This window comes from Corythoichthys intestinalis, chromosome 19, assembly GCF_030265065.1.
Source record: "Corythoichthys intestinalis isolate RoL2023-P3 chromosome 19, ASM3026506v1, whole genome shotgun sequence".
NCBI classification, from domain to species: Eukaryota; Metazoa; Chordata; class Actinopteri; order Syngnathiformes; family Syngnathidae; genus Corythoichthys; species Corythoichthys intestinalis.
In genome coordinates this window covers 34,629,092-34,655,452 of record NC_080413.1, presented here as the reverse complement: position 1 = coordinate 34,655,452, position 26,361 = coordinate 34,629,092, and the positions used below count along the sequence as shown (strand labels likewise).

Below are 26,361 nucleotides of genomic sequence, written 5' to 3'. Positions count from 1 at the left end.
AAGTGACGTGTTGCTTGCGGTACGCCAATGCGAGATATTATCGCGTACTTACCTTGTTTTGATCCAAAAACTCCATGTAGCATGTATCATTGAGTGTCAAGACACAGCTGTGAATGGCCACAGCTAGATTTTTTGGGGGATTTTATGGGGAAAACATGGTAATATAATAAGGGTTGCGATGCAGAAATCACAGACATCAAGGAGTGGTCGAGATTTTCTTTTCCATACTGTATATTTACGCTTTTAAACGTCTTTTTTCAATTTTTCTTTGTTTGGATCGATTATTTATCATCTAACATATCGGAGAAAATGTGACAGTTAAAAAAAAAAAAATTTTTTTTAAATACAATCAAGCGATCGTTATGCGATAGATATCCGTGAATTTTTTACAGACACCATTTTTTTCATTGTGACATAATTTGTTTAAAAGTTTAAAATTTGCGAGTGAATAATTTTTTTAAGTTTTTTTTTTTTTTTTTTAAACTAAATATTAGACATCAATTATTGATTCTAAGCTAAAAATGACAGACATTTTGAATAAGAAATCAAATTAATTACCTTCATTTTATGGCTGGGTTGAAACCAAAGCGGTTGCGCGACGTCTGTAAATGGGGGTTTCCAGGGTAAAACGGACAAATTAAAAATAGTTCGGGGGCTTAATGCGCCACGAATCTTCTATGGCAGCATATAGACATATTGTTCTATCATACACAACAGTTGTTTTGGCTTAAAATACAGTAGTTTCTTTTAAAGAGGAGTGCAAGAGCAGAAACTGCTTTTTCAGTCTTGTCTGTGTTTTTCGCCTTATACAAATTGAAATTATTGTGAAAAAAAATTAAGATTGGAAAATAGTATTTATGTATTTTTTTTCCGATAAACCAGTTCAGTTCAATTTGTTTAGGCACTCAGTTCGTCATGGAACAAGACACAGGGCTATGTCAACACAGCCCACACTTCCATGGAGTGTGTCTTCCTCCTTCCGTCCTTTGCGCACACCTGTCACACTTCTCACACGCCGACTCATCCAAAGAAAACTATGACAAATCAGGCCCATCCTCTTCCTCGAGTTGATCAAATAACGCAATTGCTTGTGCTAAATTTAGTTTTCGAATTATTCCGCACGTTTCACAAAGTCGCTCGTTCAATCCAACTGGCCGTCACTCGCTACCTCGGCTCTGTCTCTTATGATGGTGCCTCGCTCGGCAATATATTAAGTTTTTGGATGATGTTGTGACCTCACAATAGCTTCTGGGATATGTAGTTTTTCCTTGTGCTTTCCATTTTGATAAAATGACAAGAAATGATGGAAATATGAAGTACTACACTGTACTAAGTACAGTACTAAATCAATCATCAATTATATGTGCAGTGTTTTAATGTTTATTTATTAGGGCAAAAAAACGATGAAACTCAAATGACACTATCTCCTGTTTTACTTGGTCAATTGACTTCAAGTAGAAACAGGGTGGACCTTAACTTCTGCACTTTCAAACAAGACCAACCAGTGGCATGTAGGTGGCGTAATTACAGCGTGACGACGCTTCAAAGATGATATGCGTAAATGTATCGCCGCCGACACGTCCGGTGTTAAAAGGTTAATCAAGTAACAAGTTCAAATTGAACTACCACTGCCCTGCTGCCTGAACAACATATAATAAGCATACTTGAAGAGCACACATGCCCTCTACTGGCCAACTTGGACCCTACAAGCAACTATAAAGCTACAATTAATTAATCAGCCCTGAAACCAAAAAAATGTAAAAATTGTGCTCCGTGGATCGATGCGTATATTTCTTGAATATACCTACCAAATTTAATTCTGATCGGTCCATGAATAATGGTGACGTTACACCAAGAAGACGATCAACAAAGTGAGTGAAATCTGGAGCCCTCCCTCTGGACGTTCAAATTAAACTAACCCTGCTATTGACTGACAAACAATTCAGGGTGTATCCGTATCCTGCCCATAGTTATTTGGGATTGGTTCCATCACCCCTGAAACCCTTGTGAGGACGAGTGGTATGGAATATTAATAAAAATAAGTGAATAAGTTAGTTAAAAGCTATTAATACTGTACTGTGCCATTTATCAATATTAGTTTTTGATTTATCATTTCAACTCATGTAGTTTCCCATTAATCGAACAGTTGAAAGATTAATTTATTGTTGAAAATTAAATAACACAAACTAATTGATTTCATATACTGTACATTACAGTATATGTACATAGACACAGAAGAAGAGTTTACAGCCAAAATGATCAAAGTACCAACAACTGTGACGAGTGTATGATTGTATTTTTCTAAATACAACAACACATTTTCTTGAATATGAGTCTTAAAATATATGTTTATTTCTGTTATTTTACCGTGGTACTATTTTAATTCAAATGATTATTAACGTGGTATCTTTCACAGATACAACATTGTTTTCCACAGCTTTTACAAGCACTACTACAAGAGCAAGTGAGTCATTCATCTCAATTATTTTTATTGTGGAATTGAACATTAAAGATTTTAACTAATTATCTTTTTACAGCTCCAGGACAAAGCACTTCAACCACTTTTGACACTACAATAACAGAAGCACCAACAACAGTCACTAGTAAGAGTTTATGAGCTCAATTATTTTTTTTAACTTTTCCTGTTCAACTGCTTGACACGAAGAATGGGAATATGAGTGTCCTATTGGTCTGAACAGTTTTAATGTAGCTCATGGAGTACGATATACTCCCATTGTGATTATTTCCTGCGTTCCGTTTATTAGGAGAAAGTCGCAAGCAGGAAAGGGTTATGGGGAGATAGAAAGGAAAATAGAAGAAGAGGCACAGACAGAAGAGGAGAACAAACAACAACAAGAAATACATTATCCGCCTATACTATCTATGAATATATTTATGCAATCATTACCTAATTATATTTCTGGTAGACACCATGTGGGGGGTCTGATGATCGATGAGAAAGAGGGGGGCGGGGGGGATCAAAAAGAGATGTAATTAGGCGGAGTGGAGCGTACACAAATCAGCAATGCGAGGCGTAGAACCCAGTATGATATGTTGCCATCCTATTCTATGCTGCCTGATCGCTAATCCTGGCACTGACGGTTTCTCTACTTTAAGTGTGTCTAATTGCACCCAATCATACGTGAATTCCATCAGACATGTGATAGTCCTGCAAACAAATGGAAATGCTGCGCGGGGGCCACCCCAGGGCCACAGCCCCACCCCAGCCAATCAGGAGGGGTAAGCCAGGCGGCCCATACCTCCTCCGGGAGTTCCAGGGGGCCGCCGCCATCCCAGGGGAACCCAGTGTGGCCCCCCGGACCATCCGTGCCCCCATTAACTGGTTGTCAGGGAAGGGATGATCCTCCCACCACCAACCAAACCAACCACCGCCATAATCCCCCAAATGACACAGCACACCGCAGGACCCCAATGGCCTGGGTCATGACAGGATCCACACCCAGAGTGGGCGAAACAAAAAAATCAGCTCAATTTGATATTAGGGTCAATGATATCTCACATATGACATACTATATTTTCTTTAATACAACAGCACATTATCTTCAGAAATAGGTTTAAAATGTGGAATTTGACATCGGTTTTAACGATGGAAAGTGGTATGAAAAAGTGTCTGAACTTCTTGGAATTTCTCACATTTCTGCATAAAATCACCATCAAATGTGATCTGATCTTTGTCAAAATCACACAGATGAAAAAACAACATCTGCTTTAACTAAAACCACCCGAACATTTATAGGTTTTCATATTTTAATGAGGATAGCATGCAAACGATGACAGAAGGGAGGAAATAAGTAAGTGAACCCTCTGCCAAAGGGGACTTAAAGAGCAATTGAAACCAATTTTTACCCAACAATTTAAGTCAGGTGTGTGCCAAATCACTGATGAGTGGCTTAAAGCTGCCCTGCCCACTATAAAACACACACCTGGTAAGAATTGTCTTGATGAGAAGCACTGTCTGAAGTGCATCATGGCTCAGTCAAAAGAGCTGTCTGAAGGCCTCCGATCAAGGATTGTTGATTTGTATAAAGCTGGGAAAGGATACAAAACCATCTCTAAAAGTCTGGATGTTCATCAATCGACAGTTAGAGAAGTGCTGTCTACAAAAGGAGAGAGTTAGGCACTGTTGCTTCTCTCCCTAGGAGTGGCCGTCCACCAAAGATGATGCCAAGAGTTCAGCACAGAATACTCAGAGAGGTAAAAAAGAACCCTAGAGTGTCTGCTAAAGACTTACAGAAATCACTGGCACAGTCGAATATCTATGTGCACACATCAACTATATGTAAAACTATGGCCAAGAATAGTGTTCATGGGAGGACTCCACGGAAGAAGCAACTGCTGTCTTAAAAAACACATTGTTGCTCATTTAATGTTCGCAAAAAGGCACTTGCACACTCCACAGAAATTTTGGCAAAATATTTTGAGGATTTATGAAACCAAAGTTGAATTATTTGGGAGTAACACACAACGTCATGTGTAGAGAGAAAATGGAACAGCTCACCAACATCAACACCTCATATCCCCACCGTGAAGCATGGTGGAGGGAGCATCATGATTTGGGGCTGTTTTCCTGCCTCGGAGTCTGGACGACTTGCACAACGGGCAACGAATGGACGAATGAATTCAAGTTTGTTAGCATGTTTTGCAGGAAAACCTGAGGCTGTCTGTCAGACAGTTCAACTAAAAAGAGGACGGATGCTGCAACAAGACAATGATCCAAAACACAGTACTAAATCAACTTCAGAATGGTTTCAGAAGAAGAAAATACACTTTCTGGAGTGGCCAAATCAAAGTCCAGACTTGAACCCCATTGAGATGCTGTGGCATGACCTATAGACAGCAATTCATGTTAGACATCTGAGGAATCTGGTTGAACTCTGGTAGTTTTGTAGAGAAAAATCAGCCAAGATTAGTCCTGATCGATGTGCCAGACTGATCTGCAGTTAAAGGAAGCGTCTGGTTGAAGTTATTGCTGCCAAAGGGGGAGCCACAATTTATTAAATGTAATGGTTCACTTACTTATTTTCCCCCTTCTGTCTTTGTTTGCATACTATCCTAATTAAGATATGAAAACCTGTAAATGTTTGGGTAGTTATCATTAAAGAAGACAGTTTTTTCATCTGTGTGATTGTGACAAAGATCAGCTCACATTTGGTGGGGATTTTATGCAGAAATGTGAGAAATTCCAAAAGGTTCAGATACTTTTTCATACCAATGTGGCTTTTTACAGCTATAGGACCAAGCTCTTCAACCACGTTTGACACCACAATAACTAAAGCACCAACAACAGTGACAAGTAAGTTTGTGAGCTCATTTGGTGTAATGATCTCCTACCTATTACATAAATTCTAAGAAATACAACACCACAGCATGGTCGGAGAGCGTCTGAAAGGAGTTTTTAATCCATTTGTAGTAGATACTGTTTCAGTTCTTACGATTATTAATATGATTTCTCTTACAGGTACAACACCAGTCTCTACAGCTGATACAAACACTACAATAACTACAACAGCAAGTGAGACAATCATGTCGAGTCTTCCTTATGTGGAATTAAACATATAGGTTTTAACTAGGCACCTTTTTTACAGCTACAGGACAAAGCTCTTCAACCACTTTTAACACCACAATAACTGAAGCACCAACAACAGTGACAAGTGAGAGTTAGTGAATTCAGTGTAATGATCTCCTACATATTACATATATTCTTAGAAATACAACACAGCTGCGTGTTCAGAAAGCATCTTAAAGGATTTTTATTTTTTTAATCGTTGTAGGTACTGTTTCAATTCGTATGATTGATAATGTGATATCTCTTACAGGTACAACACCAGTCTCTACAGCTGATACATACACGACAATAACTGCTACAACAAGTGAGACAATCATCTCGAGTCTTCTTAATTTGGAATTAAACATATAGGTTAAGAGTCTTAAAATAGATGTTGATTCGTGTTCTTTTACTGTGGTACTATTTTAATTCAAATGATTATTAACGTGCTATCTTTCACAGACACAACATTGTTCTCTACAGCTTTTACAAGCACTACTACAAGAGCTAGTGAGTCAATCATCTCAAATATTTTTATTGTGGAATTGAACATTAACGATTTTAACTAAGTACCTTTTTACAGCTACAGGACAAAACTCTTCAACCACTTTTAACACCACAATAACTGAAGCATCAACAACAGTGACAAGTAAGAGTTTATAAGCTCTATTAAGTATTTGGGGTAATGATCTCCACCTCCTATACAGAGTACTATTACATGTTTACTTAAAAATGCAACAGTACACTCTATTTTTACAGACTTGTCACAAAACACTTGACACAACAGAGAAAAAAGTTCTATTGAAAAAAAATGAAAAACATACTGCAAAGAGAAAACATTACAATAATATTAGCTCCATAATGCCAGCACAATCTATAAAAAAAACAAACAAACCAAAAAGAGTCTTGAAAAAGATGTTTATATTTATTCATTCATGGTAGTAAAATTTAAATTCAAATGCTATTATTGTGATATCTCATAGGCTACGTTCATACTACAGGTCTTAATGCACGAATCCGATTTTTTGTCATATCCGTTTTTTTGGCGTGCCCGTTCAGACTGCCTTTATCCATTGAGACCGTTCAAGTATTACGCATGCGCACTAATTCGCGGTCCGACACGCGCTGAGCAAGACGACCCGCATGCGCAGAAGCATCAAAACAAATGACACACGTCATCCGTCATTCCAGGGATATCATATTTTGCTTTTCAAAAGGAGGACACAAATAACAGACATAAATAATCCCCGTTTAGGCTTATATTCAAAGTTTATATGGATCGATAGCATGCACGCACGGTCCGTGCACGTCACACACACATACGGGCAGTTTGCCCCGACCTCGGCCGTGTAGGCGATGTTGAAATATTGCTCACTTGGAGCAGAGAGAAAACTGAGCATTCTCAGGCTTATCCTCAACCCATTTTTATTTTTTATGACTTTTGTCAAGCTCAGCCCTTCCCCAAAAGCCATGTTCACTGCAAGCTAGGCGCTAATAACACACAGCGGCACCGCTATGGTAAGCGTCTCTTTCGCTATTTGATTACGTAATTGCTGCATGAAATCCGATTTGGGAGAGTGGACAGTACAGACCGCCGCGACAGTCTGGAAAAATGTGGCCCAGATCGGATTTGAACCACATACGAAAGTGACCCAGATCGGATTTGAAATGGTCCAGTTCTATGCGACTTGTAACGTTCAGACCGTCAAGTTAATGCCTGACTCGAGTCGGAAAAACGCGAAAAAATCGGATTCGTGCATTAAGACCTGTAGTATGAACGCAGCCATATAGACACAACACTTATATCTACAATACTTAAACTGTAAGCATTACTACAGCAGCAATGGCTGAAACTATAACAATTGTGACATCTATCTTATTGTTGCTACTTAAAAAGTGCCTGTGACAGCATAAAAAAAAGCATTATTATGTGAATTAAAATCATATTTTGAGACGATTCGCCTATATACAACAATTTGGCAAAACGCAGATGACGAGAAATGAGTCTTTTAATCTGCCGTTTAGCACCGCCTGTCATTATAGAGCTCAAGCGTCCCCAGCTGTATGATGACGTCAGCAGGGTCACGATTTCAGCTGATTTAGAATTCAGCCCATTGAGGGGGAAGAGTCAGAACGAGAACGATAAAATGTGACCGAGAGCAGCAAAATGTCATCATTGTTTTAATCTACTCCAATATTTTTACAGGGTATTCTTTTTATCTAAGTATGTTTTTCCCCATTCTTAAATAAATGGTATGGTCATGACAAATAACAGTCTTTTGCCAAATGGAATATGAAATAGGAAAATTTATTCAGTACGACAGGGCAAAAATACTGCATAATGGTCAAAACTGCCAACTTCTTAACCTCCCGAACGGTATTTAATACCACCGGAGTTAGTCCGACTTTTGTCATTTCCCTGCCCCGACTTCGGAGACGGAGGAAAGAGCTTAAACAAAAAAATAGGAGGTGTGATAGCTAGCTGACTTGCTATCCCGATCCGAGCGACTTTTCCAAGTCTTTTTCTCGCCTTTCGAAAACGAAAAATCACACAAAGTACCCCAACTCATGTCACAAATGGCGGCAAGGTTGATTGTCTTCACCAATTGGCCAGCCCTACGGCGGTGAGCAAGTTTCGGCTCTTCGTTCCCCTGCAGGAGTGCACGTTCCTGGGGAAGCAGCTGGAGAATGACCGCCGAGCGGCTGTTCCAATCTTTTTCGCCTTTCGAAAACAAAAAAAATCACACAAAACTATCCCGACTCATATCAGACACTGCGGCAAGGGTGACAGTCGTCACCCACCAGCCAGCCCCTGGCGGTGAGCGAGTTTTGGCGCGTCATTCCCCTGCTGCGGGCAGGAGTGCTCGTTGCCAGGGACGCAGCTGGAGAATGACCGGCTGACGTCGGAGGAGCGCGTGGCTGCCCTAACCCCAGCCGAGGATAGTGGTCTATTGGCGGGCACACAAAGAGGACCGAGGGGGTGGAAGTGACCATGGTGTGTGATAAGCCACCGGTCATCGATCGGGTGGCCTTTCAGTGGACAAGGAGCATTGTCACCCACAAAATGCAAGCCACCACCTTATTAAAACGTGTGCCATAATCCCTGTATTTGACATAATACAAAACACGTAGTTTACTCACTTCCTCGTCGGTCCGATGGTCCCACAGTTGTCGGACTTGGTTTGGCCACTCTCCACGGTGAACGTGAACTTTTTGAAACCCAAAAAGGCTCACACACCTCTCCCTGGTGCAGCAACAAAAGCCTGCAGCACATTGGGCTCATGTGATGCGAAAAATAAACTAATTGATCTGCAAAATCAGCTGAATCCGTGCTATATAGTAATGGCTTTATTGTTAGATGGTGACCCAGCTGACGTCACATTCGCATTCTTCCTCAATCCAGGAAGTCACTCATTTTCATGGAGCGGGATTAAAAAAATTGAATAAATAAATTGATCGCTTACACACACATCCAAGTGGTCCATTTCATTCAGGAGCATAAAATACCGCATGAAATATGAAATAAACATGCTTTTTGCTGTCACAAGCACTTTGATGCCATCCTTAAATTCTCATCTTACTTCATGAACTTACAGTATGAAAAAATTACTATATGAATATGACTCGGAGGTTGTTATTCCTTGACATGCTTTGTGTGTCATGCTCCCGTTTCAATTTCTCCTACAGCATCCCCGCCGACATTTATACGATACATGAGTAACTAGAAAACATTTCTGGAAATCTGTGTTTCCATTAGAAAGTATTTTCAAGCCAAATATTGTTTACTTTCTTCCTCCTCTACAGCTCCATTCTATATCCATACCATCATCTCTATTGAGTTCAACGCCACAGATATGAAGGTGATAAACCTACTGAGGGACATTCTGAGAAACACCAATTACCCTCTTGAGATAAACAGCTATGCAAAAATCTCTGATGCCAATATCACTACAGGTAAATGAAAATGTGTGTGGAACAACAACAAAATGCTTCAAGCTACCTTTTTAACATCAAGAATTGAGAAAAGCCTTTAGTTTGCCCTGGCTTGTACCCAGGGGTGAGAGTGGGCTGGAACGGTCCGGTACGCTGTTTCGGTAAAAGATTCGGGGCCGGAACAGTGCTTTGATCCCAAAAATATGCAACTGTAAAAAACCAATGTTAAAAAAAACCCCTCCCAGGCTGACACACACACATCACCAAGAAGAAAACAATCTACCAGAGGTGGGTAGAGTAGCCAGAAAATGTACTCCTGTAAGAGTAGTTACTTCTAAATAATATTACGTAAGTAAAAGTAGTCATCCAAAAATTTCTCAAGTAAAAGTAAAAAAGTATTAGTTGAAAAGAATACACAACTAATGAGTAACATTTTGAGTAACTACTAACAATGTCAGATTCAAAAGAAAACAATAATGGTATTTTGTTCCTCAGTACAACCTCATCCACAGTCACGTGAAAAAAATAGGACACCCCATTAAATAATCAGTTCTTTATTGAGAAATGTTCACATGTTAATGTCTGATCTTGTTTTTCTTTGTCTCTGGATAAAAAAGTGATTTAGTTGCAGGTAAACAACAAAAATTAACATTGTTTTATTCATATAATACATCAACAAAAATGCATATTCTAACTGAGGAAAAAGGACACCCTACCACCAATAGCTAGTGTTACCCCCTTTGGCTGGAATAACTTCAGTGAGACCCTTTTGTAGCCATCTACCAGTCTTTGACATTTGTCGGCAGAAGGTTTGCCCCACTCCTCAACGTAGAATACTTTTAGTTGTGAGATGTTGATGGGTTTCTTGCATGTACAGCTCGTTTCAAGTCACCCCATAGCATCTCAATTGGATCAAGATCTGGGCTTTAACTCGGCCATTCCAGCACTCTCCGTTTCTTCCTTTTCAGCCAGTCCTTAGTGGATTTACAAGTAAGTTTTAGGTCATTGTCATGTTGCAGGGTCCAGTTTCTCTTCAGCTTTAATTTTTTCATGGATGATCTCACATGTCCCTCAAGCACCTTCTGACACACGATAGACTTCATGGTGGATTCTATGATGGTGAGCTGGCCAGGTCCTGCTTTAGCAAAGCATCCCCAAACATGACACTTCCACCTCCATGCTTCACAGTTGATATGAAGTTCTTTTCCTGGAATGCTGTATTGGGTTAACGCCATACATGTCATTCAGGTGTCCAAATAATTCAATTTTAGATTCATCTGTCCAAAGAACATTATTCCGGAAGGTTAAACTTACTGTAGGTAGTCCCTTTCTGATTGCAGAGACATGCACTTTCACATCAACAGTAGCAAGAGCCTGCTGTAGGTCCCATGATGACATTTTAGGGTTATTGGAGACTTCTTTTAGCATCTTGTGATCTGCTCTCGGGATGAACTTGCTTGGATGGCCAGACCTGGGCATGTTGGCAGTTGTTTTGAATGTCCTTCACTTGTAGACTATTTTTCGGACAGAGGAATGGCTCATTTTATATTGTTTTGGGATATTTTGAAATCTCTTAAAAGACTCATAAGCATCTACAATCTTCTTTCTGAAGGCCTCAGACGATTGATCTCACCATGGTGTTTTCTCTCACTTTAACACTCAGGGGCACACCAAACTAAATGTGAGGTTTAAATAAGGCAAGCCTCCTTCAAAACACTGGGTAATGATGTTCTAATCATGTGTACCTGATGAGATACCCCTGTGTGTGATTTTAGTCATTTTAATTGTAGGGCGTAGGGGTTGGTGTAGGACCAGGTGCCCTCTGGGAGCTCAAGGCCGGCATAGTAGCCAGCATTGTTGGCGTGGCCGTTAAAGCTGACTGAGTGGAAACACAGACAAAGAGCTTTTTCCGTTGAAAATTCTTGTGAATAAATGATTGAATCTCTGAATTCTTTATAGATTTGGACATAAAAAAACGTCTCATTTCTTGGTTAAAAGCATAAAAAAAACAAAAAACGTGTAGTTAGCGTTTATTTTATGTAAATACTGTATATCGAAGTACAATGCTATTCTGTTGGTGAATGTAGCTAGAAGCCCCCTGATGTAAACAGAGCTTTTCCAGTCAAAATTCTTGTAAATAAAGGCTTAAATCCCCGAATTCTTTATAGATATGGATGTAAAACAGTCTCGATTCTTGGTTAAAAGCATAAAAAAAAATTAAAAAAAACAAACGTGCAGGTAGCATTTATTTTACGTAAATATGTCGAATGTGCGGCTCGTCTTTAAGTTCACTGTGGTGCCTTACCACAAGTCCTCAATAAAGAGCTTTTTACGTTGAAATTCTTGTGAATAAATGCTTAAATACCTGAAATCTTTATAAATATGGATGTATAACAGTCTCGATTCTTGGTTAAAAGCAAAGGTGGCAGTTTTTTTACGTAGATATTGCGAGGTATGAAGCGGCTAATTTCTCCAATTGTTTTTTTTTTCACAACGTTTCAAAATGCATGCATGGTACGAAAAATCTAATTTATAATTACCTTGAAGCGGAACTACCTGTGCTATTCACTCATTTTCCTTCAAGTTTATTAACGTTTTTTTGCCGGTATTGATGAGAAATGGGTCTTAAGCTGTATTCAATATGGTCCTAAAAAGTCTTCAATTTGGCCTGTTGAAACCTGCAGAGATCCTGGGGAAAAAAATCTTCGGGCAACCTTTATGTCAGGCAGTTCCAGCAGGAAATTCTAGCCACTTTCATTCCTGCTTGTACCCCCAGAGAGTTGAAATTATTTCACCATTTGTCACAAGTTTTTCTACTTTAAACGTGGTAAATAAAGGGTCTGTGTTTGCAATTTAACTGTAACTTGAAGACAAATGTTTGGGATTCAAAGTAAGACGGTAAAGTTTAATTTTTATCACTGTAGTTTGCAGTCCAAGCAGTGGCAGTTACCAATGCAGATGTGAGGAGCAGTATCGTTGGCCAAGTGACCAGTGTTTTTTGTATGGCTCATGTGACAACATTACAAATGACACATGTGGATGCATCAATGCCATTCCTTTTGATGGAAACTATTGCCAATCTGTTGATCAACATGGTAAGAATTGAATATTTGTCAATAACCAAACAGTTAACCTTTTAGATTAAATTTGTTTTGGTACTATTTCACATACAGTAAATAGTCGTATAACATTATTTCTTTCTTACAGACTTTACAGCTTCTCCATCAACAACGACTCCAGCAACAACAACATGTAAGAGTAACCAGACAATATTTGTTGAAAATAAGAAGAATGAATTGGTATTAGAAATCAGTGTTGTCCGATTTGGCGGGTTCCCGCCAATTGAGCTATTTTTAAAGCACTGTTGTTTTTGCCGGACCTTTTAATTTTCATCTTATGCATTTGTCTTCGTTTAGTTTTTGTTGACGAAAACGCTGGACTAATTTTGTCTAGTTTTAGTCAACGTTTACTAAAAATTAGGGCTGTCAAACGATTAATATTTTTAATCGGGTAAATTACAGCTTAAAAATTAATTAATCGTAATTAATCGCAATTCAAACAATCTATAAAATAGGTCATTTTTTCGTTAAATTATTGTTGGAATGGAAACATAAGAAACAAGACGGATATATACATTCAACATACAGTACATAAGTACTGTATTTGTTTATTATAACAATAAATCAACAAGATGGCATTAACATTATTAATATTCTCTTAATGTGATCTAAGGATAGAAAGACTTGTAGTTCTTAAAAGATAAATGTTAGTACAAGTTTTAGAATTTTTATATTAAAACCCCTCTTCATGTTTTCGTTTCATTAAAATTTGTAAAATTTTCAATCAAAAAATAAACTTAGCGTAGCTCGCCATTGTTGATGTCAATAATTACACCATGCTCACTCATGGTACTAACCCATAAAATCAGTTGGACCCAAACGCCAGCATAGGGCGCCAAACACCAAAAAACAAGTAACAAGCAGACATTACACTTTACTGTCATTTTAGTCTGTTTGAGCGGGGCATGTGCGTTAATTGCGTCAAATATTTTAACGTGATTAATTTTTAAAAAATAATTACCGCCCGTTAACGCGATAATTTTGACAGCCATACTAAAAATATTTTTGTCTGTAAAAAATTTTTTTTTAAATTACACCAAAAATAGATAGATAAATAAACAAATAAAGGTTTCCAACTATTTCAAATAAACATTGACAGATGAGCACATATTGTAGCGCCTACAATGCCAACTTGGCGATAATACACACTCAGCAGGAAAGCAATATATTATTTTCAATTAATTATACCAACCTGGATGCCACAAACTGTAAGTAAAAAAAAAAAGTCTGAATTTTAAGACGACGCTTGCCATTAGCATTAGCCTAATGCTAACACGAATGCTGTGCTAACGCTAGGAGTTACGTTTAGTGTGTGATGATCACTCAGCACTGACCTTTGATGGCTAAATCAACGTTGTATTTTCTCTCTGGCCAAGATAAGAAAATATATTTTACCGTGTAGGCAACCAGCCACTGCTACGATGCAAGCTAACTACACATAAAATGTCACACGTTGTAAACATGTGATGGAAACTATTGTGCATTTTCGTCTCGTTCTCGTATCGTCAGACGAAAACTGGCATTTATATCGTTATGTTTTAGTCTCCCAAAACACGTTTTTAGCTCGTTATAGTCTCGTAATCCTCATGAAAAAAGTGTTCGTTGGTGAAATATTTTTGTGATCGTTTTTGTTGACGAAAACAACACTGTTTTAAAGACTCGCTGAGAGAGAAAATTGCATTGGGCAGGTTGATAAAATTTGAGCTACTTTTGACAAATTTTTGTGTTTTTGTTCGGAACCTTTTTGATTCGTTTTAAAAGATAATTTCATGTCTACACCTTGAAGTTCATCTCCTTTGCTTTTTTATTTTTGTAAAGCAGTACGTACCTTCTTTGCTCTAATTATATCTGGCATTTTAGCGCCTCGCAAAAGGTGGAACTGTGAACTGCACGTCATTTCTGATTTGTAGGTACGCCATCAAATTCAACACAATATTTAAAAGAGAACATTAAAATCGTTAAATGCACTGTAATTTTTGTTTTGTTGGGATTTCTGGTTTGTTTCTTTTACATTCCTCGTGATAAGTTGATTTGCGATTATACCTAGACTTAGCGCATCGAATAAAATCTAGAAAATATTGTCTTCGTCAGTGATTTCTAATTTTATTGGCAATTAATGTGTTTGATAAAGTGGGAAAAAGTCTATTAGATTGAGTATCAAACTATACATTGGAGTTGCTTAAGGGAAACATCTTATCTTGAATAGGATCTTATAATTTGGGCTGGTTGTTACTGAACTGGAGACCTGTTAGAGATGATGATTGTTGACTTTCTTTCTCCACAGTGCCTTCATTTTATTATGAATATATCATCTCCATTGAGCTAACCACCCAAAATATGAGTGTGGGAACCCTGCTGAGGGACATTCTGCAAAACGCCACTTATCCCATTTTCATCAGTCACTCCTTAAAAATCTCTGATATTATCCTGACTACAGGTAATGATGCATTTTAAAGACTCAAATATTTAAATATGAAATATATGCACTTCATACCTTTACATCATTGGATCACACAATACAAGGCAATTTTTGTGTACTACATATGTTCTTTCTTGGGTATTTAACTTATAGATCACATACTTATCCACATTCTCTTTTTCAGCATGGCAATTAAAAGCTGATCCAAACCAAACTCTTTCACTGCCAGAGATTCTCTGTAGTCCAGTACTTCATTTTGCTACCTCCAGAATTTTGCCTCTTTTTGACAGCCCACCAGTGGGACAGAATCATGTGTTTCATTCAACATAATTCCGTCGATTTCAAGTTACAGCCTCATAAAATGATTTGATGATCAGTGCTGTTAATCGTAATTTAAAAAAAGTAATTAGTTAGTTACAAATTACTTCTCTCAAAAAGAAATTACCTTATCGTATGGTTAATTAGTTTTAGTACTAGTCTTTTTCTTCACAGAACACTCACACAGGTCATGAATTCGCCAACATTCAAACTTTGCCAACTGTGGCTACACATTCCAAGTGGCAACCCTTACTTTACATAGTTGGTGAATTCATGACCTGTGTGATTGATCTGTTAACAAACAGATTTAATTTAATTTAATTAAAAGCTGATCGAACCAAACTCTTTCACTGCCTGGGATTCTGTGAAGTACATTTTGCTACTTGCAGAATTGTCCTTTTTTTTTTTTGGACAGCCTACCTGTGGGAGAGAACCATTTGTTTCATTCCACATAATTTCGTCGGTTTCATGTTACACCCTCATAACCAGTGTTGTTAATCTTACTTCAAAAAAAAAAAAAAAAAAAAAAAAATTACGTTACACATTATTTCTCCAATAAAGTAATTGAGTTAGTAACTCAGTTTCCTCAATGTAAGAGTAATTAGTCACTCAGCAAAGTAACTGACGTTACTTTTCATGTTCTACATGTTATTACATGATCCATTCTATAACGTCTGTCACATCAAATATATTTGTATTAACTTATTGAATTGAACTGAACTTTATTTTTCATTCAAACACAAAAAAAAAAAAAAACATAGGTCGCACTTTTTAAAACAACCTATAGAAGACTGTAATGGTATACAAACTGCCCGAGAGTTTAAGATGACAGCCGCCATGCTAAATGCTAATGCTAGATCGAATGCAAATGCTATGCTAACACTCATTGCCACCTAGCATCAGTAACAGTAACGGTGTTGCAACCATGGGAAAAGTAATTAATTAGATTACTTACTACTGACAAAAAAAAAAAACAGTTATACTCTAACGCCGTTATTAGCAACAGTAATCATAACACGATCTGGTCAGTGTTGTTAATCTTACTTTAAAAAAGTAATTCGTAGCAGTTACAAATTACTTCTCCTAAAAAGCAATTGAGTTAGTAACCCAGTTACCTCATTGTAAGAGTAATTAGTTACTCAGCAAAGTAACTGATATTACTTTTCATGTTCTACATGTTATTACATTATACATTCCATAAAATCTTTCATATCAAGGCTAACTGATTGTAGAATAAGAACACTATATACTGTACAACATTTTAGAACATTTGGTATTTTATTTGGACCAAATATATTAGTCTTTAAAGAAATCACAAATGTAAACTTCTGAACATTAACCAGTGCAAATCTCTGTATGTTAGGCCTACAGCACAATAAGCAGAACTCTATCCTTAAATATTCCGTAATGTGACAATATTAAAAAATGAAAATAATTCAGTGGGTTTTTTTTGTTTTGTTTTTTTTTGTTTATGTTTTTTTGGGGGGGGGCTAATCAAAGCAAATGACTGTCTCTCAGGTGGTAGTCACAAGATCTGTTTGAAAAATAATTTTGTCCCATTAGAAAAATATTTTTTGTTGTTTGTTTTATTGCTTTACAACTTTTACAGACACCATTTTACCAGCAAAGTCTTCATTTTAAATTCATATATTAGAAAGTCAATTACATGCAATGACATTTTCAGCCCCCCCCCCCCTTAATCTCCGCATATGACTAAAACAGAAAGTAACGGTGAGTGGTTACCATAGAAACAAACCCATAGTGAGAAGATGGGAACCTTTCTAACATTTTCTATTCGAAAGGCTCTCCGTACATGACTACAATAGTCTTCATTCTACCTATATTATGAGGGAAGTAATGCACAGACACTAAGGAAACTCTCTTTAATCAGATTACTGGTTTAGAAAAATGAACGCGTTAGATTGCTCGTTACTGAACGAAAGCAATCTTGTGCGCGTTACTGACAACACTGGCCAACTGTGGCTACACCTTCCAAGTGGCAACCATAACTTTACATACTTGGTGAATTCATGACCTGTATGAGTGAACTATTTAAAGTCACTGTTGGTACTTTGAAGGTGTTTCCTCAAGTATTAGCGCCTGTGAATGGCGCAAAGACTTGTGGGTACACCTGGCTGGCAACTGTGGCTTTACGTATTTGGTGAAATGGTGACATCCGTGACTGATCTGTTAACAAACACACAAAACAGTGAGCCTGACTTGATCTAAAGAGAAGTTAAAGTTCTTTGTCAAATCTTGCAAGTGCCAGAATAAATTTTATGCTTCATTTGCTCTCTTAGACAAACATTTCTCATCATCATGTACCATAGCATCTTAGCTTGCCTGTTCCAGTCTAAACAAAGACATACTATTGAGCTACACGGTCAGAAAGTTAAACCTCATTCTCTTATCACTGTAGTTTGCAGTCCAGGCAGTGGTGGTTACCAATGCAGATGTGAGGAGCAGTATCGTTGGCCATGTGACCAATGTTTTTTGCATGGTTCATGTGACAACATTATAAATGACACATGTGGATGCATTGATGCCATTCCCTCTAGTGGAATCTATTGCCAATCTGTTGATGAACATGGTAAGACTTGAATATTTGTCAACAAACAAACAGTTTTAAGTTTAATTATGTTGTTAGTAAAATTTCACATAAATAGTAGTAAGTATAACATTGACCTGTTTCTTTCTTACAGACTTTACAGCTTGTCCTTCATCAACTACGACTCCAACAACAACAACATGTAAGAGTAATCCAACAATATTTGTTGAAAAGGATATTAATGAACTGGTATTGGAGATTGTGTTGCCAGATTAAGCGAGTTGAGCTATTTTTAGCTATTTTTAAAGACTCTGCGGGAAAAAAATTACATTGGTCGGGTTGATAAAATTTGGGCTACTTTTGACAAAATTTTGCGTTGTTGTATGAAACCATTCTGATCAGTTTGAACAGTTAAACTGTCATGTCTGCGCCTTGACGTTCAGATCTTTTACTGTTTTTTTTTTTTTTTGATAAACAGGAATGATTTCTCAACAACGTGTCACCTATTTTTTATTTAGAATCAAAATATAGATTGATTTGTATCCGGGAAACACCTTATCTTGAACGGAGGGTTGTAATTTGGACTCGTTGTTATTGAACTGGAGATGATTGTTGACTTTCTTTCCCCACAGTGCCTTCAGTTGATCATGAATATGTCATCTCCATTGAGCTAACAACCCCAAATATGTATGTGGTAACCCTGCTGAGGAACATTCTGCTAAACGCCACTTATCCCATTTTCATCAACAACTTCTTAAATATCTCTGATATCAACCTGACGACAGGTAAATAATGCATTGTAAAAGAATCAAGATTTAAATATGAAATTTATACACATTTTTGTGGACTTCATATTTTACCTCCAAGTTTCTTTCTTTGGCATCTACACAAGAGATCTGCCTCAATATTCAAAGAAAGAACTAGAAAATTCATTGACTTCTCAGTTGAATTTTAAACTGTGCGGAATGGGAAAAAAAACAAGTGATGAAATAGATCATGCTGTAAACAGAAGCTTAACAAGCTCAAAAACTCCAAAACTTCGTTTAATGGCGGATTGCAAAGAACTATAGGTGCATATCGCCGTCTATTGAACAAGAGTGTGGTGGTTTATATTGGTAAATATTTTGTTCACCTGCCTAATCTTGATTGTACTCGTGTTGCTGCCTCTAGTGCTCATGTAAAATCCCCGTTGATACTTGGAAGGTGTATTCATAAGGCTTAGCGCCTATGAATGGCACAAAGACTTGTGGGTATACCTTCTGTTTTTCAACCGTGAATTTACATATTTGGTGAATTCATTGCCTTCATGACTGGTCTGATGTCTCCTAGCTTCCTAGCTGGCCTGTCCAAGGCCAAACACAGACAAATGATTGAGCTACACAGTCAGAAAGTAAAACCTCATTCTCTTATTTCTGTAGTTTGCAGTTCAAGCAATGGTGATTACCAGTGCAGATGTGAAAATCTGTATAGTTGGACATGTGACCAGTGCTCACAGTACGGATCATGTGGTAACATCACGAAGGACCCTTGTGGATGCATCAATACCATTCCTTCTGATGGAATGTATTGCCAATCCATTGATCAACACAGTAAGCAATGAAGATTTGTTTAACGGATGCCAAATACATATTGTGGTTATATAGTTATGCGTCTATTTTTGTCTTTGCAGATGCCACTTGTCTCATCCCAATTACCTCTCTTACAACACTGAGTAAGTAACATGTTTAACTCATTGGCTGCCAATGACGGTGATAGTACCGTATTGGCCCGAATATAAGACTGTGTTTTTTGCATTGAAATAAGACTGAAAAAGTGGGGGTCGTCTAATATTCGCGGTCTAGACATTATACCCATTCACGACACTAGATGGCGCCAGATATCATTGAAACGATGTTCTGTCATGACAAAGCTCAGCTACTCTCAAGTTTAACCAGTTTGCATTATTTTATTGCAATGTTTTTCCTTATTCAGATTTGTTTCAAGACTACAGTTACAGTTAGACTTCACTTTGATGGTTAATGAAGTTTTTGCAATTTTGTTGTTTTATCACACTAGATTGATTTATTTACATTTCAAAAACCAGAAGCCATTCATTTATGAATGTGATCGCACTTTAGTTTACATATTTAAATGTTCTGATATTAAGATTTGAATGAGGCAAAATAACATTCTCTCAAATATACTGTATTGTTATAATCATGTTTCAGATGTACTGTAATTATTTTCTGTATAAAAATTAATTTGGTGTTCAAAAAGTCTTTTTTCAAACTTGAGTCTTGCAAAAGAGGGGGTCGTCTTGTAATCAGGGCCGTCTTATATTCGGGCCAATACGGTACTACTGACAAACTAATTTTAATTTTTAAGACCCACTTCATTGCATGTCTATAATCGTCAGTGGCACTTAAAAACCAGATCAATGTTAGCACGACACAGAAGCTTGTGTTTGTATCAAGGTATTTATGTTTCATCTAAAGTAATTTTTGTTTAAACACCACCAGCATAACACAAATCGGCCTCATGTGTCTTCAGATGAACATTGACAATGATGCGTAATCTTTTTACAGAAACAACACTGACTTCCACACCTGTATCCCCAACAACTCCTGTAACAAATAATACAACTCCATCACCAACACCGGATACTACAACACCGCAGACAACACCAACAGTAACAAGTAAGAACCTATTTTAAATATGGTACATTATCTTGAAAATTATTCTTAATCAGAGATTTTTTGTTCGAGAGTTTTTGTTGTTTTGTTCTTCAATCGATTGTTACACTCTTAGTGTAAATTAATGTATTAATGCTTTACCTTAAGTACCTAATTATTGTTTATAAGCGGCCAACAATACACAAACCGGCCTATTGGAATTTGACCTTTTAGCCAGATTGCCGGAATGCGGCCAGCCAAACTGTGCTTGCGCAATTCCAACGACCCGGGCCGGTGCAATTCCTACAACCCAGCCAAAAGGCCAAACTTAGTTTTAACCCCTTGTACTGACTCCACTTTAAAAACTGGAAAAAGGCTTCGAAACACAAGTTGACAGATTATTCCAAGTCAACAGCAATCAGAAGCAAGGCAAAAACCACAAAGAGACCCAGACGAAGATGTCCAATCAATTCCAAATCCAATCACCCATACTTTAAATATATTTTAGATGTTTTCTTAAACTATGATTTAAATGCTGTTTTTTTGTATTGAGTGTGTTAGAGTAATACAAATAGTAAATATGGGAAAAGATACTATTCCTTTCAAAACGAACATTGATATTGATTCTCAATGTTTTTACAGACACAACACTGACTTCCACACCTGTATCCCTAACAACTCCTGTAACAAATAATACAACTCCATCACCAACACCGGATACTACGACACCGCAGACACCGCCAACAGTAACAAGTAAGAACCTATTTTAAATATGGTACATTATCTTGAAAATCATTGTTAATCAGAGATAACATTTTGTTAGTTTTCAAATCAATTGTTACACTCGTAGCTTAAATAAGGTATTAATACTTTATCTCAAGTACCTAATTATTGTTTTTACATGACCAACATAACGCAAATGGGCCTCATGTGTCTTCAGACTGTTGGAATTTGACCTTTTAGTCAGCTTGCCGGAACCCTGCCAGCCAAACCGCGCTCGCGCAATTCTAGCGGCCAGGGCCGGCGCAACACTAACAACCCAGCCAAAAGGCCAAACTTGGTTTTAAAGCCTTGTACGGAGTCCGTTTTAAAAACTGGAAAAAGGCTTCAAAGCACAAGTCGACAATTTATTCCAAGTCGACAGCTATCGGACAGCAAGGCAAAAACAGCAAACAGACCCACACGAAGAGGAAAGTTGGATGCATTGTGAACAATCAACAGGTCAACAAAAGGCCAACAAAACCCTGACAGCGATTAGTTAAACATTCAGTCTTTTAAAGGCTCTTGGAAGGCGGGCTGTGGTCCAAAAGAAGGGTGTGTTTGGGTGAGGTTTAGGGCAGGGGTCCCCATCCGCCGGGCCGCGGACCGGTACCTGTCCGTGGCGCATTTGGTACCGGGCCGCACAGAAATAATATTCTATTAACGACCGCATTAACTTTGGCCTGTGCCCATGCTTAACTCATCAATATCCCTGTCTACTCTAGATATCATACTACAGTATAGATTAGAATGTCGTCATAGAAATCCATTGATTGGACTGCAAGCAGTACATCTTGTTTTGTATATATAATATATCTATGTGCGCTTGTCCTAATGTATGATGAGGCCCCGGGCGCAGCACATTTGTTCCCCCACACTAGCGAAAATGACTAGAAAACAGATGTCTTTGGAGAGATTTTTATGGCGAAAAAGGGCACCTGACGAGCCAGAAAATGAGCCTATAACCTCGAAGACCCACGAACTGCGAAGAAGTGGATTCGTGACCCGTTTGTGAATAAACCGAGTGATTCGAGCATGTCTGTGCAACAGGAGGATCAGCTTGTAGAGATCACAAATGACAGCGACCTTAAACGTACATTTGAGACAATTCAAGTCATTCCAGAATATCCTGACAGCGCCATGAGAACACTGTAAACCTTGCTACAATTTTCAATATCGCATCTTTGTGAAGCGGGCTTCTTTATTAATGCTTAACGACACGGCGAAGGCGTTAACAGTGAGAGAGCGGTGTGCAGCTAACATGGAAGGATGGGTCTGAGGAGAACTTTTGTCCATCCACAATCAAATGTAAATTAATATTCCTTTCTTTAAAGAAAGTTTGTAGTGTTTACTTTGGAATCGCTGCATTCGCGGCCATTTTTAATGTTACGCGCATGCGCAGAACCGCATAGTTGCAGTTTTTGATGGGTTGCAAAATTTGTCAAAACACCAGTCTGTGAAAAAAAAAACCAAATCACACCGGTCCGTGGTGCAAAAAAGGTTGGGGACCCCTGGTTTAGGGTTATTGTCTGCTGTGGATTGGGCAGGAAAGTTAGGGCATTACTGTTGTCAGGGCAACGAGAGTTGAGGATTTTGCCAGCCTCATTGCCATGTGAGTACTGAGTGTCTAACGGGTTCCTCCGTTATTTGCGGGAGGTGAGGATGTCCTTTCATTGTTCTGGACAGTCCATGGTTGGTTACCAGTAGAGCTGATGATGGGATTTGGTGGTCCAGACGTTGGCTTGTAGATGTCTTGTCTATTCCTTGCTTGTCTTGCTTTGTCAGCGTCAATATCGCTCAGTCATTCAGTCAGTCATGACGTGCACATTGGGCTTCCATTGTCAGAAGGCATCCTGTAGTTGTTATCGCCCTTATCTGCCAGTTGTCTTGGCGCTACAAATTCCAATCACTCCAAGTCCAACTACTCATACTTCAAATATATTGTGATTGATTTCTTATACTATAATTTAATACTATTTTTTTGTATATTGGATGTGTTAGAGTAATACAAACAGTAAACATTAAATATGATAAAGATAATATTCCCTTCAAGACGAACATTGATAATGATGCTCATTCTTTTTACAGACACAACGCTGACATCCACGCCTGTATCCTTAACAACTCCTGTAACAAATAATACAACTACATCAGCAACAACGGATACTACGACACCGCAGACAACACCAAGAGTAACAAGTAAGGACCTATTTCAAATATGGTACATTATCTTGAAAATTTGAGTTAATCAAAGATTTTTTGTTCGAGAGTTTTTGTTGTTTTTTTGTTTGTTGATTTTTGTCAGTTCTTAAATCGTTTGTTAAACCCCTAGTTTAAAACACAGGTACTAATGCTTTATCTAAAGTACCTAATTATTGTTTGTACATGACTAACATTACGACACATAACTAAATCTTCCTCCATTGAACTTTTGTTTTGTATACAGGTATTTATGTTTCTTTGAAAGTAACCTTTGTTCATAGACGCACATAACATAAAAATTGCATCACTTTTCTTCACTCAAACAATGACGCGTTACTGTAACAACTCTATCGTTAACAAATCAAGTAACAAATACCAAAAACAACTCAAGCACTAACTATAGCAGCAAATACCACTACAGCGCGAACATCAACAATAAAAGCAAATAATAGTAACAAGTCACAACCTATTCTACATATGCTACCCTACAGACACCACCAAGGTTACGCCAACGACTCCTAAAACCACTGCCAAAACTACTCCTGATCCCACGACAGCCACGACAAAGGCAACCACTCCTAAAACCACCGCCAAAACTACTCCTGATCCCACGACAGCCACAACTTCAGGTGCAGTAAACATGTATTTATTCTTTCTGTTTTAAGAAAAAAAAAACAGCACGGTGGAGAGTGGTAAGAACATCTGCAGAGGTAGACAATGAGAGAAATCAAAATTTTGATGTTCACTGGCCCCACTATCAAAACCATTGGCACAGGTCAACGTGTCAGTTATTGATCCCAATAATCACAAATAAGAACAATTCGCTTGAGTTACAGAAATAACTTTTTTTTTTTTTTTTGAGGTACTGAGGTACCGTATTTTTCGGACTATAAGTCGCACCTGAGTATAAGTCGCACCAGCCATACAATGCCCAACGAAGACGACAAAAACATGTAAGTCGTACTGGAGTATAAGTCGCATTTTGGGGGGAAATTTACTTGATAAAATCCAACACATAGAATACAAAAATACAATCGAGAACAACATGCTGAATAAATGAACATTATGATAATGTTACATGATGCATGAACAACAAAATGCGAACGTGGCCGGTATGTTAATGTAGCATAGCTATTAATTATTTAGATACTATAACATAAAGAACATGCTAACAAGTTTACCAAACCATCAGTGTCACTCCAAAACACCAAAATAACATGTGAAATGATATAATTATCTGTTAATAATTTCACACATATGTCCTGAGCGAAGCTTTCCTGTCTTCCCCTTACCGCCCTCTGGAAGTTTCCCCCGGCTCGGTTGTCGTGGCAACTATTTAGAAGTCAAAGACATGACTAAGGCAATTATGGCTAACGATTTTCAAGCTAGACCGTCATTAAGACATTATTTTCTCCATAGTCATACGGACGAATTATCACGTGATGTTCATACCACAGGTTTCAGACTCGTTAAATTTTTTTCTAACTTACTTGTTTGCATATGTGGGCAATGATCTGCACACCTCACATTAAACCTCGTTTTTTTGCCTGATCGTAGCCAAACGAATTTCAGCGGTCTAGCAACTGGGAAAAACGGAAACACTGGGAATTAATGTGAAATAATATTGATGCATTATTTTTACTGGCCTCACCAGGCCAGTGGTTGGAGCATTCTGGTGGCCCTGACAGTATTCAAAGTATGTCCAGGCCACCGATCCATTTACTGTATATTGTCAACCCCTGATCTGTCTCACAGTTCTGTATGATGCAACTATTGACAACAGGTATCGATAATAAATAAATAAAAAAAACATTTAGGCTGCTTTGATCTGGAATGTCACTAATTGCTGACAATAGGCATCAATTGATTTTACAACCCCTAGCAAAAAGTATGGAATCACCAGTCTCGGACGAGCACCCACTCAGACATTTTATCATGTAGAACAAACTCAGATAAAAAGCTTGAAAAAAATAATGAATTAGTTCAAAAGTGCAACTCTTTTGCATTCAGAAACACTAAAAGAAATTAATGACAAACATTGCGGTGGTCAGTAAACGTTACTTTTACAGAGCAATGCAGATCCTTGACAAGGTGATGATGCTGGAACTTTTGTTTGGTGCTGTTCCAGTGAGTTTTACAAAGATGACAGCCTGAAGAAAACATCAAAATTCCCTCAGTGCTTGATGATATGGGGCTGCATGTCAGGCAAACGCGCTGGGGAGATCGCTGTGGTTAAATCTTCAATAAATGCACAAGTTTACATTGAAATTTTAGACAGCTTTCTTGTCCCTTCAATTGAAAATATGTCATTTTCCAAGATGACAATGCATCATGCCACAGAGCTAAAACTGTTCAAGCATTCCTTGGAAAGAGACTCATCCAGTCAATATCATGGCCTGCAAATAGCCCAGATCTCAACCCTATTGAAAACCTGTGGTGGAAATTGAAAAAAATGGTCCACAGCAAGGCTCCAACCTACAAGGATGATCTGGCAACTGCAATCAGAGTTTGCACCAAATTAATGAAGAATACTCATCAAGTCAATTCCTCAGAGACTGCAAGCTGTCATAAAAGCCAAAAGTGGTGCTACTAAATACTAGAGATGTGTTTTGATTGTTATTTCTTTGTTTGTTTCTCATGATTCCATATTTTTTTCCTCAGAATGGAGTGATTTAATACATATTTCCCTGCACTTACTCTGTAAAAGTAACATTTACTGACCACCACAATGTTTGTGATTCATTACTTTTAGTGTTTCTGAATGCTAAAGAGTTGCACTTTTGAACCAATTCATTATTTTTTCAAGCTTTTTATCTGAGTTTGTTCTACATGATAAAATGTCTGAG

General features: G+C 37.9%; 1 protein-coding gene across 3 annotated transcripts in view; it reads left to right on the top strand.

Moving 5' to 3' along the window:
• LOC130907632 (adhesion G protein-coupled receptor F5-like) overlaps positions 1-26,361 on the top strand; it is a 94,228-nt gene that overhangs the window by 40,997 nt on the left and 26,870 nt on the right. For 2 of the 3 annotated variants that reach the window (XM_057822934.1, XM_057822933.1), the window contains exons 7-27: positions 2,417-2,464; positions 2,538-2,603; positions 5,249-5,314; positions 5,480-5,533; positions 5,607-5,672; positions 5,838-5,891; positions 6,029-6,076; positions 6,150-6,215; positions 9,371-9,520; positions 12,424-12,594; positions 12,707-12,751; positions 14,903-15,055; positions 17,775-17,945; positions 18,058-18,105; positions 18,536-18,688; positions 19,322-19,492; positions 19,573-19,614; positions 20,468-20,578; positions 21,197-21,307; positions 23,402-23,512; positions 24,007-24,144. In XM_057822934.1, the coding sequence (XP_057678917.1) occupies positions 2,417-2,464; positions 2,538-2,603; positions 5,249-5,314; positions 5,480-5,533; positions 5,607-5,672; positions 5,838-5,891; positions 6,029-6,076; positions 6,150-6,215; positions 9,371-9,520; positions 12,424-12,594; positions 12,707-12,751; positions 14,903-15,055; positions 17,775-17,945; positions 18,058-18,105; positions 18,536-18,688; positions 19,322-19,492; positions 19,573-19,614; positions 20,468-20,578; positions 21,197-21,307; positions 23,402-23,512; positions 24,007-24,144 (2,043 nt within the window). The remainder of the gene's footprint in view (positions 1-2,416; positions 2,465-2,537; positions 2,604-5,248; positions 5,315-5,479; positions 5,534-5,606; positions 5,673-5,837; positions 5,892-6,028; positions 6,077-6,149; positions 6,216-9,370; positions 9,521-12,423; positions 12,595-12,706; positions 12,752-14,902; positions 15,056-17,774; positions 17,946-18,057; positions 18,106-18,535; positions 18,689-19,321; positions 19,493-19,572; positions 19,615-20,467; positions 20,579-21,196; positions 21,308-23,401; positions 23,513-24,006; positions 24,145-26,361) is intronic. The other variant, XM_057822935.1, reaches the window with a different exon arrangement.